At 43.3% G+C, this 16,926-nt stretch overlaps 1 protein-coding gene across 8 annotated transcripts in view; it reads right to left on the bottom strand.

The window, feature by feature from the left end:
* CSTPP1 (centriolar satellite-associated tubulin polyglutamylase complex regulator 1) overlaps nucleotides 1-16,926 on the bottom strand; it is a 123,887-nt gene that overhangs the window by 86,957 nt on the left and 20,004 nt on the right. For 7 of the 8 annotated variants that reach the window (XR_002086824.2, XR_002086825.2, XR_002086823.2 and 4 more), the window contains one exon: nucleotides 10,541-10,643. Coding sequence is in view for 5 of the 8 variants with exons in the window: in XM_019476731.2 (XP_019332276.1) it covers nucleotides 10,541-10,643 (103 nt within the window). In the remaining 3 variants the exon portion in view is untranslated. Of the gene's footprint in view, nucleotides 1-10,540; nucleotides 10,644-13,008; nucleotides 13,131-16,926 lie in introns of those variants that run through there. The other variant, XM_014602105.3, reaches the window with a different exon arrangement.

Raw genomic sequence — 16,926 nt, 5'->3', positions numbered from 1 at the left:
GTCATCTCCCTTACAAAGCATGTGTGTGCTACTCCCCTGGGCACACCGGCCATCTGGGGAGGTGCCAGGCCTCTTCCAGTAGTGGGAAGGGTATCCAGCTCCATTTCTGGAACCCGGATGCATCCCACACCCCTGCCGCAGCTCCCAGGCCTATTTTGAGCATGCAGTCTCCTATCTCCAAGCTAACCAGGAGTGTGTTCCCCAGCTGCATGGTGTCAGCCATTTTGCTTGCAGCCCAGTCACCTGGGCTGTGGTGCTGAGTACATGGGGTGGACGTCTGCCACAGTGGGCTATAATAATTCAAGGTTGTGGGAAGCCACCTTTGAAGTACATAACAGAGTATGCTCATAGAATGATGCAGATTAAGTCAATATTTGGAGACATGGATTTATCTATACAGGGCAGGCTGTCTTTATTCTGAGACAGAAGAGGATGTTAGTATATTGACACTTGCAGCTGAAAGGAAGCAACATGTTTATAGCAAGGAAGACTTAAAAAATGAGGGGTGGGGGGGAAATGCCATGCCGTCAGCCATTGTCCTGGAAGATATGGGTAAGTTAGTAAGAGAGAGGCCACAGACATTAAGATTTAGAGAATTAGCCTTAACATTTACATGTGAGCACTTTTACAATCTAACACTGCCAGTCAAAGATTTTTTTTTTTTAATTTCATTTGGTTACATATTTGGATTCATCAAGATGTTTGTTCAGGTGTAAGATCTGCAAATGGGTGGGAAGAAGTGGCCCCAGTTGCCAGTGTGTTTTAAAGTGTTTGCAATTCAATTCCTCTGCCTAAGACTGACTTAGGGCATTTGATTTTTTTGTGTTTACACAAACTGAATTTAGTTATATAAATATACCTTCTGTGAACATCATACAAAATTGCATTCAAACAAAATGTTTTCAAAGCAAATACAATAGGCGCAGATGGGGTAAAGTGAAAGTAACTGTTTAAATGTAACTAAGTATATGTTGTCCCACCTGCAAAGAAGACAAAGAAACAGTGACCTCTCCTGACTTCTTGACTGGGAAAGTCTATTGCACATGCCTCACTAATGTAAGACTGTACAAACTGGTACCCTCAGAGAAGCTTTAGCCCTGATGTAACTGTCTCACTACAAGTGTAACCACTGATTTTTTTAATGATTTTTCCTGATTTTTCTGGGGAGATCTCTCAAATACAAAGTTGCAACTCCTTCTCTACTATCCTCTGAAGAAACAAACAAGCTCAGATTTGAAAGTGCCCTGGCACCAGAGCCATGGCCAAGAGTAAAGCTCCTTGTCCCAGGGTCAATGTTTTCAGCCTCTTTCCACTGATAACTGGAATGTAAGGAGCAGCAGGCTCTTGCCAGTCAGTCAGCACTCTTTCCCAGAATCCCTAGGGAGTTAGGTTTCCCAGCTAACACATCAACAAATCTGTCAGGAATCAGCAGCACATTACCCCAACTGAGATTTCTAACTGAAACAGTCTTTTCACAGCCAGGTCAGTGACAGAAGCAGCTTCACATCTGTCATACGGCTCACTGCAGCCTGGCAGCATCTTGTCATTTCTTCACTAGAGCAGAAGAGATGTAGTGACCTTAGGGGTGTTTGAGGAGCTGAGTGAATGCTGCTTTTGCAATCACTGAAACGAGAGAGAAGAGGAAGAGAGAATGAGCATAGCATTTCTTTGGAGTACCCAGATGTAGAGATCCAGGAAAGAGCTGGGAGTCTCAACCCCTGGAAAAAAATAATTCAGATCCAAATTTTAAAAGAATGTTTCTAATGTCAACATCAGTTAGTGTTTTCAGCTCTAGTGGTTTCCACCGCTTCCTATTCAGAGTCCCAGAGATCAGTCAAAGAGCCCCAAAGAGTTCTAATTACTGTAATTTGAAAAAATAAATTAATTTAAAAAAACCTATTATTTCTACTGTAACAATCAAGCCTTCTCCAAGACTGATGCTCTATTGTGGGAGGTTCTCTCAAATGCACAGGAAGCCCTGATCTCTGCCCTGAAGGCTAAGCATAAACAGTCAAAAAGCCCGAGGCTGAATCAATTTAGTCTTGACAAGTTAGTCTAAGCTGCGCAGATTAAACTGAGAAACAACTGGACACACATTCACTTTTGATTCAGGAAATACTGCCATGTGCCTCCACTGGCTCAGGCCAGAAGCCGGGGAGGTGCTAGAGCATGCCTCTCTGGCATGTAGCCAATATGGGCTGTGTGTTTGCTTCATCTTCCTGCTGCCCCTGAGGTCTCTGGGATTTCCAGTCCACATCAGAGCAGCAGGACTCTCAAGGTTTGCTCATTACTTCCTCATCCTGCTTCCATGTGCCTCTGGGATTTGTAGTCCACAGTTGCAATAAGTTTAGCAGCAGGGCAGCTCTGTACTTTTGGGGGGGGGGGGGGGGGGGGAGGGAAATGGATTTAACACCCCTTCCTGGCCCCAGATCCCAGCTGGGGTTTGCCTGAGGAAGCAGTTCCTGCCCTCCCCCGCCAACCCTCCTCTGCTGGAGCAGATAGCACAGCCCAGCCCAGAGCAGAAAAGCATGCTGGGATACCAGGGGACTGTGATTTAACTTGAACCAGGAAGGGGTCTGGGACAGACGTTTCATAAACCAGTTTGAAAACCCTGGCCCCTGCCGTCATGGCCCTGCTGCTGCCAGGGTCTCCATAGAAACTGGCCGCAGCAACACAGGCAGTGGCTGCTGGGAAATGGAGTCTCCTGCAGGCCCAATCCAGCCCATGGGCCAGACTTTGCCCACCACTGGTTTACAGTCTATCAGGACAGAACAAGTCAGTAGGGAACAAGAAATAAAGAAGGGTGACAGAAATGAGATCATATGGTAACTTACATTTGTGAGATGTATCAACTGATGACTCAGCCTGAACAGTTTTTTTTTCCCCTGTTATAAGTAAATGGATGAAGTCAGTTGTTCCCAGCTGCCACTCAACCTGGTTCTCAGTGGCTGACTAGTATATCCTAGGCATCCCACTAAAAGTAGTCTATAAGAAGGGTTTGGTCTCTTACAGATAACATTCATTAATTAGCGATCTAGATCTAGAAACAGTCAGAAATATTTATCAGACAGGAAATGAACAATCAAAGCTGGGCTCACTGTTAGAGCCAGAGGGACCTGGACAGCAATACAAAGAGAGAGTGGCAGAAGGGTAGGGAGAGATAGACTTTTGTCAACAGGACAAAATTTGAAGAAGAATTTAGACAGAGTGACAAGCCAAAAGGATGATGAAAGGACAGCACATCAATTGACATAATTTCCCCTGCGATCCTATTCCTTCTCCCTCAGATATTTCGGGTGCAGCTAGCACTATGGTATCCACATGACCCAAGGGCTGGGCTGAATAAGCTGGCCCTACGCATCCGAAGCCAGACTTAGGGTGGGTCTTCCTCTGTAACATCTTAATATAACTCTGCACTAGGGCAGCACTTTCTCCCCCAAAGATCTCAAAACACTTGGCACTAGTACCCTTGAGATACAATATCAGCTATTAGAACTAGCTCTATAGCCTCAAAAAACAAGTGGTATCAGCTGTAAAATGGTTCTGCAGCAGTAGTGCAGAGCTGGGGTGCTGGCATTCTGTCATGTACTGTGAACTGGCTGCATCAACTATACCTCAGATCTAAAAGACATTCAGAAAAATGTAGCAGGAGCAATTACTAGGTAAATATCTGCCAGCAGTCAGCAAAGAGCACACCAGTGTCCTTCAGAAGCACTCTGAACTGGGCCTGGCCAAAGACAAGCCTATCTGGTCTTACCATCGATATCAGCTTACAGCGCCCACTGGAAGTAGGGGTACCTCCAAAAAGAAGTGCAAGGGAGCTGGGATAGGGGTGCACTCCCAGCTAGCTGCTCTGCAGAAATGGAAGACGATGGAAAACGAGGAGTCCTAGGAGAAGAAGAAAAGAAAGAATTTTCTTTCCTGCTCTTCCAATTCACATCAGCTTGTCACATATAAAGTGAAGATAAGAACTTCCTGCAAAAGGCAGTTGGTTAATATTTCAGGACTTTTTGCAGAATTTTGAGGCAGGCGCTACATATACTTGGCAGGATGATACAGGGAAAAAGCATAGGTAGGCAGCCCAGAAAATATTGCAACTGCAAAAGGCAAGAGGAATCCTTTTTATCAAGAGGATAAGTGTTTGCTACAACATAACCATCCAGCAGAAATGACACAAGCATACAACTTTAAGAGATTTGATAATGCAAATCAAGACACTGTGCACCTTATTTCTGAATGATTAGAGTGGGAGCCCTGGCTCCCTTCATTACAGGAAACAACAAGAAATAAGTGATAAATAATGTATAGGAGGAACGTGTCCCTTTAAGACATGTCAGCACAGAAGTCAGACTGGAAGAAGTAATGCAGCATTAATCTGTAATTACATGGAGGCTTTCAGAAGAGAGAATCTGCATTTCATGGAGTTTCAAAAGCAGGGAAGAGATTTCTGGGATTTCTAATGAATAAATACCAGTAGCGGTTCAGCGGATCTATAAAATCAGAACTAGTCCCAAGAGAGAGAGAGCTGCACTCTTAAAACTAAAAGACTTGTGGAGTAAATTGGCCAAAGGGTGCACAATCCCCGTTCCCATAATAGTCAGCAGCACACTGGAGCAGAAGCCTCAAGGAACTCCCAAGATTGAAAGCAGATGTCCATGCAAATGGGACAAATGAAACTGTGGAAGAAGGGGAGAGAAAAAAAGATCCTCAAAGACTAGAGCTACCTTTCAAATGTATTCCTGAGAGTTGCTCAACCTTCTGCTGTGGGCAATAGTGCTGTTAGGCTGTTTACTCCACAGAAATAACTCCCAAACTACTCATGGCCTGCAGAGAACTTGCTGGTGGTGTTTATAGCACTGGCTGGTCATATGGCTTCCAGTTACTACAACGTACTAAAACAACTAAAATACAGTATTGCAACATCCATGTAGACAGTTGCTGTAGCTGGCACAAAGTTTTTTAGGCAAATGTGAATGGGTAAGGGACTAATAAGAACACAAGGGAATTACTCAATGGTGAAGGAGAAGGGAAGTGCCCCATGGGTACCCTTCCAATAAAAATAGTGAATGTTGAAAGAAGGTTGGAAACTCCTGTTCTACACAGAAATCCTACATTGCACATAACTCTCTGTCATATCAACTCTAGTGTCTTCCTACAAAGATGTACAGACTCAAGGGCAGAGGAAGAAATATTACCATATTTCTCATTACCTCTTACCTTACATATCAGATATACTGTACTTCCTTGGGGCTGACCTGCTGGTCTTATGACTGTGCTCAGTCTCTCCCTCTCTGGATGATAAAAGAGAAGTCTAATAGCTGAGAAAAGTGAGCACCTATATCTGAGTTTGACTGTCCTGCTTTAAGTGGTGCCAACAAGTTCCAAAGGGAGCTCTTGCCAAACTTCTCACATAGAGAAAGCTACACTGGGAGAATACTGGGGAGGAGAGGGCAAATTCTCTTTATGCCGCAGGACACTTAGCTCCTAAAAATCAAGCAGACTTACTTGGTAGAGCTCATCATGTATATATAAATTCTTGAACTGTCCAACTATGCTATAAAAATGAGAGCAGCTCCCAGATGAGCCTGGGGATCAGAATGAGTAACTTTTCTATATCAGGAAGTTTCCTGTTCTACTGATATCTAGGCCTATCTTTCTGGTAGGTTATTCCACACTTTAAAGGAATAAACTCCTATATTTCATAATTTTAGATCCAGAGTGTCATAGCTCTCAGAACTACTTATCCTATTAATGCTTTGGTACAGGGACACTAGCTATGGTCTGCTGCATTCTGGCTTAGGCATGAGACACTGACAATGACAAGTCCTACTTCAAATTACCAGAGAGAAAGCAGCAGCAATGCCCAGTAATTACTTCATCTTCTGCAGAACATGAACAATAAACCCTCTGGATTTCATCTCTCATTTTCAAGAGGGCTGTGGAAACATGACCTCAGGGAAATGTGAGCTCAGTCTGTCTTAACCTAAGAGCTGCAATAACTTCTATTCTATGTTATGCTCACTACTGACAAGGAAAAAAGTTGCAGATTTGTTTGACAACACCAAGAAAATCATATACAAAGTGGAGGAGGAGGGGAAAGGGAGAAGTTGGGCAACAGGACCCAGGATGAAAAAAAATATTGCAATCTAAGAGTAGTTTCAAGAGTAGGTGCAGAGGGACTCTTACACCATCACATTTTTATTATCAGAAGATTAAAAAGGCCCAAAGGTACACATTTGAAAGTGGGTGATAACCAGATGTGCTCTGGAGAGGTGCCTGAATGATAGTGCCAGCTGCATGTCACAGCTTCCTCACATTCACCACTGCTAAAACAAAGTCTGGTTCCTGGGTAGGGATCAGAGGCACTCTCTCTTCTTTTGAGTACTTGCTTATTGAAGGGGCCTGTTGAAAGTTGATGAGGATGTTTAGAAGGCTCAGCATCACATCTGTGAATCAGGAATGGTACAGCCTTTGCCAGATGTTTCATTTGCAAAGGATGCACCTTCATTTGTTCTCATTATGCTCCTGTAATATTCTGGCCTGCACCTTCATCATTGCAGTATGTTCAGGACACACAGCTATATCATCAGGTTGTAAGTAACATGCCTTCTTGGGCTACTCATAAAGTGGGATTATGTTTCTAAGGTTAAATAAACAAACAAACAAACAAACAAACATCAACATCCTTTGTTTAACTGACATTCAAAGACAAGGTTAGGTCTGCAGATAAGAGGCAAACAATTAAAATATGTCACTTCCCACTGCCAGACACATTCTTATTTAGGTTGAGTAGTTTTGTTTTGTTTTTGACAATACTGCATAACTAACTGTCTTCTAGCAGAAAGGCCAGTGCCTCAAATTTGTATTGCTTGCTGTCTGTTTGCAAATAAGAGACTTTCAGCTGGCCATTAAAGACCCACCATCAACCAACAGAGGAGCTGCATGAGCTACTGCCAGCAAAAAAAAAAAAAAAAAAAAAGCTCTCCAGAGCAGGTTCTCCTTCATGCCCACCATCATGTACTAATCTAACTCATCTAGATTATGAGTTTAATCCCAAAACATAGGTGATGTGTAGGGACAGCATGGGACATACCCCCCTGAGATTGGCCCTTGCCGGCCAGGGAGTGGGGAGCGCTGGCCGGTGCCCCCCCAAGAAGCGCCAATTTGCCAGTGACACTCCCGGGGTTGGCGATTGGCTGCTGGGGGATTCCCAGAGTCAGGAGACACCAGTCAGCCATGCCCTAAAATATCACAAAACATGTAGAAGGTACAATTTTGTATTCTGTTTTAGAATCAGTACAGACTGAGCACCATTAAGGTTTGTTCTCTACAATGCTGAAGCTCCTAATGCTTCCTGCAAACTGTGTTTCATTATTTTGCCTGATTTTTAAGCCCCAAACATGTTCCCCATATAGCAGAGGAACAAGGGCCAGACATAATTGTTTCTCAGAAGATGAAGGGTGAGGTTCAAGACACAAACAAAAGCTCCTAGCTTTCCTTTGTTTCTGAGGGTTCATTGGCTCTGGTACCAGCCCCCTGTCATGGATCTCACCATAACTCCTTGGACATTTTCCAAAGGCCTGAGTCTTTCCCTCTAGGCAACTCATTTTCTCTTCTATAATATGAAAAAACCTTTTCCATGAGTATTTTCAGCATTTGCTATTATGATTCCACATTTATACCTCCTCCAACATCTTTTTGTCACTTTAATCTTGCATTTAGGTCTACTGCAGGTAGTTTTACTGAATTTTTAGGGGATGATCTTTAATGGATATCCTATGATTGTATTTATTTTATGTATAGTGTGGCTGGATCAGGCACTTTAAGTATATACTTAATCACATATTATCACTTTATTAGAAGTAACTGTATTTATAATCTGTGGCACTCAGTCCTACCAAGTATCAATTATGCAGGAAGTCTACTAGGTTCCAAAGAAAATTGGACCTTTATAAGGATAATGAGATCATCTGTAGTTATGCAAAGGTATCACCCTTACTATAAGGGATGTAAATCCTCATGCTTAAGAGGATAATTTAATTAGGAGATGATAAGGATTAGGAAGAAACTTCCTCATGGGCTGGTCATTCTATATAATCCACTTTGTGTTCTTTCTATCTTTTAACTGATGCATCCAGTCTTGTCAGAGACAGGATGGTGGACCAGATGGAGGCCTATGCTGAATTAATTGGACAATGATGTGTTTACAGAAACCCAGGTTCCTCCTGAATAGAGAAGTTCAGCAACAGTAGGTGAAGGCAAATATTTCTGGGCAGCAGTATATTGGAACTACTAGTACAAGTCTGAGTGACCAGCTCCACAAGGCTTTAATGGAATCAGAACAGATACTGTCCAAATCAATTAACTTTTAAAATCAGGTTTCTAAACTGACACTAAATTTGACTGATAGAGGGAGGTTTTTCTGCAGCTGCTATATAACCAATCAAAATTCAGCTAGCACCAAATTTCTACCAGTCAACATCAGAAGGCACGACAATAAGGCACACACATTTACATCACTGGGGAACAGTTTTGAAAAGATAGTTTATACAACAAACTTACTATAGAATAAATGTTACGCTTGAAAACTGAATGCTCACGAAATACAGGTTTTTGGCCTGGCTCCAGCTCTTTCTCTTCCCAGGCTGGGTTCCTGAGACCTCCTCAGAACAGCGTTGATCTCCATTTGCACTATGCTGAGCCATATATAATGACTCTGGGGTCTGGAAACAGCATACAGTGCAAACAAAGGAACTTTATAAGAAGATACAAAACAAAAAGAACAGCTGGGCCAACATTAAACATCAACATGGATGATTCAGAGTATGAAAATAAAACAAAAGCACATTAGCAAGGGCACTGATGGGAACCTGAGAGGTGAGGTGTCACAGGGAACCAGAGTCGTCCCATCAGGTCTACTTACGAGGGCTACTTTACAAAGGCAACGGACATATTTACACTTACAGCATTCTGAACACATCTGCACCCCTAGATGACTAGAAAAACATTCCTGGATGAAATGGAAACTTCTCTGTAGCACTATATTTTGTAGCACCACATCATGTGTATCCAGTGAATCATAGTGTTACATGGGGATCTCTTGGTCCCCCAGCATCTCACAGTGTTCTACTCCCCCCTCCCCTAGCCCCAAGGTGGGAAAGAGGGGTAAGCAGTCCTGCAGAGCTGAAGAGCATGCCACTGAATGCCTTCACAGCAACTTTATAGTGCTCCAGCCACTGGGTGCTGTACATTGGTTCATGCCTCACAATGCTACATCTCTGTAGCACTTCAAAGTGGTGCTGCACTACAAATGCAGGTCCATCCACAGCCAGACAGGCCAGAAGGCCATATAACATCTTGCCTGTTTGGCACCACTGGAGCCTAGCTGCTCATTAACAGCCACTCTAAAAATTATCAAAATGCAGTCTTCCTTCTCTCAAGCCAGTTTACTTTCAGAACATCAGCTGAGTGCTACTTCTGTTTTTACTGTGCAAAAGGAAAGAGCTTAACTGATTCTGTCCCATGAAAATTGTGGACAGGCTGTATGCATGCCTAGAAATTTTCATGAGATCCCCATGGCTATTTGGGAATAAGAAGTTACAATAGGCAGTTCAGTCAGCTGTCATTCAGCTTAGCAAACCAGGTGCTTGTCCAGTCTCCAAGTGAACTTAAATAAAAAAAAACACATTCCTTTGGGATGGAGCCTATTCCAGTGTCAAGCTCCTCGTCCAACACTATAATCCAGGGAATGGAGCATGCAGCTGTCTGCTTTGATGTGACCCAGGAAAAAGTTAACATGAAGAAGCAAGCAAGTAGAGACTGTCAGATAGGCATCAAAAAGGTGACAAAACGTATGCTTGGTGCACTTGCTTGATGCACATTTTCAGTATCAAGAAATAAATTCAACTTGAACACCTGGATGGTTTTTAAATGTTGTGCATCAGTGAGTTGAAGTCTCAAACTGTGCAGTGGCTGGGTTAAGTCAGTATCAGCACGTATTTTTCCTCATATCTTGTCAGCCATTAGCACTATTTGCATCAATGGTGGAGGTGAGGGGAGAAGGGAGGATCACATATTGTTTAAAAGATAAGTTTACACAGATTCTAGAGAAAAAGGAGATGTCAGAGCAGATGACATGTAAGAATATGGTAACAGGTATGCAGATAGATGCAGGAACCCCCACAGGGCCAAATTCACTTTTAAAACAAAGCTAGCACACAACTGAGGGTAGAGCCAGTAGGCACTGACCCACTTTTAAATCAGGTTTGAATTTGACCATTAAGGAAAAAAATAAGCAGGATTTAGTCCTATATTTGTTGATTGTGCTGTTGTCCCTATTGTTTACCCCATGCAAGTTCTTGTAACAAGGAGCTGAACTGCACAAATGTCTTCATCTCTGAAATGTGCTTAGGCAGCCCTTGGCTCACCTACTGAAATCCAAAATAATCAGCATGTTTCCCATTTCATTCCCCCTTGTACTCTCCTTGTTCCAAGAGCCTCCTCTGGGCTGGCCCTATTGGCAGCATTCTGATGTACTTACTATTCAGTGAAGAATCTGGCAATGCCATACTGACTAATATCTTCTCTGTTCTCTAGTAGCTGGCTCACTGCATCCTCCATGTACGTGAGGACATGTCTCTGAGCTGCAAACAAAAGAGAATAAGAGAGAAATTAGAATACAAGGGGGCTTGCAAAGCCCAGAGCCAGACCAGGCTATTCATGCATATCCTTGCCCTAGCCAGTCAACATTTGCTCCCCATAGAGAAGAAAAGCAGAGGTTTTCATTTTGCCAAATGTGAGTGGTGAAATGTCTGACCTAAATCCTGCTTCCTTCCCCTAGCCGAACAGAGTTAATCACTTATGGATTGGTGACTCTTCTTTTTCCTCTCTAGATTTTGAGGAGAAGGACGCAAAGGAAGGCTGCAGAACTGTCCGTCTTAAAACTATGTATAGTGAAATAGTCAATAGGGCTGTTTAGGACTGAGCCATGTATTTCTTGTCTCTGTCCTGTGCTGTAACAGCCTTCCCTGCAGATCCTCAGTGCCATATTGATAGGCTTTTGGTTGGCAGAGATACTACAGGGCTTTGCAAAGTTTCCTCCCCCTCCACCTACCCAAGGTATGTGTACGCTGCTTTAAATGATAATGGATATAATTTTTTTCCCCTCAAAGATGCAAATCAAATTACTTTATCCCCCTGAAAGCACCAACAAGATGTTCTCACATTGGCTGGTTGCAAATTGGCTAAGATAGCTCTACTACTGGACAAGTTAAACCCAAATGCTCAGCAAAGCGCGGCACAAAGGCCCTAGGAATTTGGTCAGTCATTACCTCACCAAAAATGCTATCCATCTGTACGACAAGTTTGAGCAGGAACAGCAATACAGCAACAATATGTTAACCATCTCACTCTTTCCACAGAGGGCAGGGACAGCACAACTGAAGCAAATACCAGAGGGGAAATGACGGATCTGCCTGTGAGGCTCTGAGGATGGCTAAGAAATGACTCAGAGCACCAAAGACCAGTCTGGGCTGATGATCTCACTAGCAAGCAATAGAGTTTCCAAATCCAAGAGTTCAATGATCAGAAAACAAGCCACAACGGACCCAGGAGAATCCTTCCCAACCCTGCACAAGCCTTGTTCCCAATACACACGCCTCCATCCCAAAACACGTCTGTTACAGCACCATTGCAAGTAGCATCGTGTCCTGAAAAGAACAGGAAAATACCTTCAGGGCAGGGAAGGCAAAGCTCCTTGCCAGCTTGCTCCAGTCTCAACAGCATCATAGCCTGGCCTCACCAGCAAGCTAACCAGGCTCAGATCCACCTCGGTGTTCAATGGTGTTATGTGCAATTAACAACCTGACAAGCCTCAAATCTACCCCACCCATAGTTGGTCCCTGGCATGGAAACCCCTTTCATCTTATCTTATCTGCTTATCTTGCTGGGATCCTATGACCCCAGCTGACTTCCTGCCCTTTGGGCAGGGGGCTGGACTCAATGATCTTCCGAGGTCCCTTCCAGCCCTAATGTCTATGAAATCTATGAAATCTTGGTGTGGGGCAACTGGACTTCAGGAGAGGCCTGGAGAAAATTTCCCCCACTGGGTACAGTGGTTGAAAGTTCACATGAGCACCGTTTGCTATCAACAGATTTCTCTGCCCAGAATGTTTTTCAGGACAATGGCAAAACAGGTTAAGCACACCCTGGAAAATACCTTGCAGCAGAGAGCAAAATGGTGAGCCAAAGGTTCAAAGATATTATCTAGCAATAAAAGATACAGGGCGTAGCTTTATTTAATTATTTTAATGCAAAGAAATATGTTTAATTGATGTGAGTGATTAAAGAAAAAAACCAGCTCTTTGCACCTGTGTCCCCTGAGGGAGGAATGAGTCGTACAGCCCAGTCATACTCTTAAGACAACAGCAACTGAGTAAGAGACTTTTTTATCCCATGCTCCCTTTCTCTTCATTATGCATCCCATGCAGGACCAGAAGCCAACCTCCCAGGCAACAACCAAGCCAAAGCACACACTAGCAAGAAATACTCTCCTCTTCCCATATCACAGAAAACTTTGCCCAACTGTAATCAACAGCCTTGCTGGGAATAAGATGTTTCTCCATTACAACATGGCCCGGATCCCCAAATAACAAACATTTTATTACACTTGACCTCTTCCCAAAACCTCATGAGACAGGTAAGTATAGTTAGGCTCACTGTATTCCATGGGACCCACTTCTATAATAGCAAACACCCCCAAAAGCGGTGGCAGCAACCCCTAAGTTCTGAATCAAAGTTATTTCAAGCTATTCTACAAACAAGCACACAGCTACATGAAGATCACATTTGAAAAGGCACATATAATATCATCTTTTTGAAGAAGACATTTTTATTATGGTTTCCTAATGGTGTGGCATGCAAGATGCTGTACAAACATTCCACCACAGAACATTCCCCCATGTATGCCAAAAAAGTGGGTAGGAGGAGTAAGGTTTTGGAACTTCTTACCTGATTGAGAAATTCATCTCCTTGGGTCCTCAGCCATTGCACTACCCTCCGGGTAGCCCAACTCACCAGCCTATGCTCCTAGTTCCCACCACTTTATGGCTGAAAACCAGACTTCAACTCAAGCTCCTCAGTTTCATTGAACAAGAGAAACTGCAGGCACCATAGTGTAATTCACTCCCTCTTGTGGGGGGAAGCTGAAGAGCAAGATGCAATTAGGTCTGCAGCATGGACTCAAAATAAAATGCCAGATGCCCGGAAGTAGCAAAATCGTGAATTCCCAGGTAAAAATGCTGAACTGTCCGGTTTGGGAAATTAGGAGTTCCTATAAGATTACAGAGTTCACAGGAATATGTGCAAAGTGAGCCAGTGAGCTCACATCTCCTGGGGTTGTTTCAGCTTCTTTGAAACCTCAAGCAGGCAGCTCTGCATTGGTATACTCTCTGTTCATGTTTGACTTTCTCTTTGAGGTTCTCTCTACAGGCTGGTTAGTGGGTTTAGAGTTATTATTAGCTCAAATGGTCCCTAAACACAATTCATAAAGGGGGCGAGGGGGATGGGACTCAGTCGTGAGATCTCTTCCCCAAACCTGACACTGAGCTCCTGACTTCATGCTGTGTCTTCAGTGCAGTCTCCCTTCTTTCTTTCACTAGTTCCCTTCTCCTGGTCTTGGTGATTCTGCTTCCTGCCTTGCAGCCCATGGGGTTTTTGCCAGACCCAGTGAGAGTACCATGACATGGTTCTGCCCCTGCAGCTAGTTTAATACCTCTCTCCCTCTGTGTGCCACTCTGTTCTCCTTTTCCCAGGAGCCTTTTAGCTTCCTGTAGGCCAGCTGGTTATCCTCTGCAGCGGTCCACTTCTCCTAGGCAGCCTACAACCAGTGCCTACTGCCTTCAGCTGGACTGTAGTCCCTGCCAACCTGAAGTCTGCTGCATCTGGGAGTGTGCAGGTTGCTGCAAGCTTCGGCCAACCAGCCTGCTAGAGCTGGACATATTTTACATGGAAGTACACAGATCTTTAAGAACAATTTTGACGCACAGAGCGGATTACATAGCAATCGTTGTGGCAGGGACTTTGCATTATCCCCCTTCTAGAGAGGGGTTGGGGGACAGGACACCACAGCAAACAGAAGCAAAGAGGAAGAATAATTTAACCAATCAGGCAACAAGTTGACAACAGATCCCTTGTTTCAGTGCCCAGTCAAGACAAGACTAAGCTAACTTGCTACCAAGACTCTGCCCTCCATCATTCCTTCCTTCCTTCCTGCTAGAATTCTAACACTGAGCAGCTTTTCTACAAAGGATATACTAGCTGGTTACAGCTCTCTGTTACACGGAATCACACAAGCCGTTTGGGGAAAAAAACACTTGGGAGCCCCCTACAACTGCAATCCAGTGAAGAACTTTCCCTATTTTTCCCTTCATCGCTCTCAGCAACCTTCCTTCCAGCCAAGCAGACAGATGGGGGTCCCAGATGACAGTGCTGGGCAATGTGAGCCATTCCCTAAATTCCTCCCTGAAACCAAACTATGTTACATCATATGTGTGATCCTTGACAACCAGGAAGAGAGTTTTCTGGTTATACCAGCCATTGTGTGTATAGAGGGCTCTCATCCTTCCTCTTTCAAGATTTTCCATCATACATACTTTAGATTCTCATTGTGTTTGTTATTTAGAACCTACATTTCTTTACTCAGGGCAGTGTCTGGAATGGCTGCAAACCCACTCTTTTTGAGAATCTACCTTCTTGTGTGTTCTACTAACTGAACTTAAGAGCCATCTTAAGAAAGAGAAAGTAAATTAAGGCCTAATATTAAACTAAAATGCGCCACTTTGGCAAGGATCAACAAAGAGCATCAGGGAGAGGGAAGTTATGCAGGACAGCATTCCCAGACATATTCCAAAGTACCTGTACTCAAGTCAGAGCTGTGCAACTCAGATTCCTCATACAGATTTGATGGTTAACATGACCAGAACCTGTTCAATCCCCTCCTAAGATCCCAGTCAGCCAAAAGTAGCTTTCAACATCCATGACTTGTGCCAGCTGTTGCTGTGCACTGTTAGGTTGCTATGCTGCTGAGCAGCTTTGGTGGAAAAAGAAAATATGATGGATAAGGCAATTTAATACTAGGGTGTTCTAGATCCAAGTGTGAAACAGCCAAAGTCTAGCTGTAAAGCTGACAGCTTTTCCCAAAGACTCTTACTGAAACCATTAACAACTGTGTATTAATGTGAAAGTGTCATACAGTCTGCACATGTGTAATATTGCTCTCCCAGGCTCAAGAACGATAGCACTTTACACCTTTCTGCTTCCTTTGAAGGGGAATGCTTTTATATACCAAATGTGAACTGGCACCAATGCTATCAGATATTGAATCCTTATGTATATTGCAGGGGACAACAGTAAACCTTAGTATTTAATGTCCTTTGGCTAGCAACCAAGTGGGTGCACCTACAAGTGTGCTTTGCTGCAAGGATTGACTAATTAGCTCAATAGTAAAACATCACCATCTACATTTATGCAAATATTAGGGCAGAGTAAATTAAATAACTCTGCCCTAGTATTGTTGGGGACAGTACTATCCTATGGGAGAGTAATTACAGAGTAAATACAGCATAATTACATGCACTGAAACACACGTGTAGATGGTGACGGGCTGGCTGGGGCATGAGGGTGCTAAAGTGCGGGGGCCATTTGCTACCTAGTCCCGCACTTTAGCACCCTTGTGCCTCAGCCAGCCCCTCTGTCATCACCCAGAGCCCAAGGCTAAACCCCCGGGCTCCCTGACAACCCAGGGCTGCTCCACCCCAGCTCAAACTGCTGCAGTTCTGGTCGCACATGCAAACACTGCACTCAGGATCAGTTGACTCTGGTGCAAACTGTGCTGGAGTGTATCACGCTGCCATAATGGCAGATGTAGTGACAGTTAACAAAGGCTGCTGAACTTGAGCATATCAAAACCAAATTACAGACATAGTTCAGCTAGGCATTCAGATACAAGGCAAAACTTAATTTGAACCATTATAAAAGGTGTTAGCTCTGATCTCCACTCTGCTGTAGATTTTAACCAAGTTATAATGGTTTGTTCTCCATCATACATTGTGCAACAAATGAGCTAGATCTATTTAGCCATAACTGCACCTGGTCACCTTGCTCTGCTTGGACAAGATATACAAACATCTCTCAAAAACACTCAGAGGTCTAATTTTGATGGGTTTTTGGTAGAAGCCAATGATAGCAAGTTTTGTGGACAGCATTACCAATATTTCAAAATTAATTTTCATACTTGAAATAAAAGGATAAGAAATGCCAAAAAATATATTTGTGAAACAGCACAACCGAGAGCTTAAATGAGTGTCAGAAACTCAAAAGAATCCCCATCACGTTCATGAGGCCACACTGCACACATAATGTATTCTATATAAAAGATGCTCAGGATATAGTGGAATCAAGGTCATTTAAGTATTATTTTAAAAACTGAGTTAAAGCATCTATCCCAGACTACATGGTTAATGTAACTGTTAAGTGCATTTAAAAAAAAATTCTGGAAATTCACATGTTAAGCATGCAATCTTAATACTATGTTAACTCCCTGCAGTGGGTTTTCCTTTTAGAAATGGAAATTAAAGAAGGAAAATTGAAAACAGGATACCAATGCATTTCCTATCAGGGAATGTTGCATGTCAGAACTGAGATGTGCTAGTGAACCACCTAAAATATCAGTGGATGCTGAATGTCAGGATTCCAGTGCCTTTGAAAAACTGTGGACGGAAAGGAAAGAGCGTGGCAGGAATAAACAGGTAAGGGATAGCTCAAAACACAGAAGTCCATTTACTTACCAATGTAGGGTGCCAAGAACTCCCTGCTCTGCTTCTCCTTTTATCAGTCAAATCCTTATCTTCAAACCCTGGACTAACTAAA

The sequence above is a fragment of the Alligator mississippiensis genome, chromosome 2, assembly GCF_030867095.1.
Source record: "Alligator mississippiensis isolate rAllMis1 chromosome 2, rAllMis1, whole genome shotgun sequence".
Lineage (NCBI taxonomy): Eukaryota > Metazoa > Chordata > Crocodylia > Alligatoridae > Alligator > Alligator mississippiensis.
Note: the sequence above shows the minus strand (reverse complement) of the source record. Positions and strands in the feature narration are given on the sequence as shown.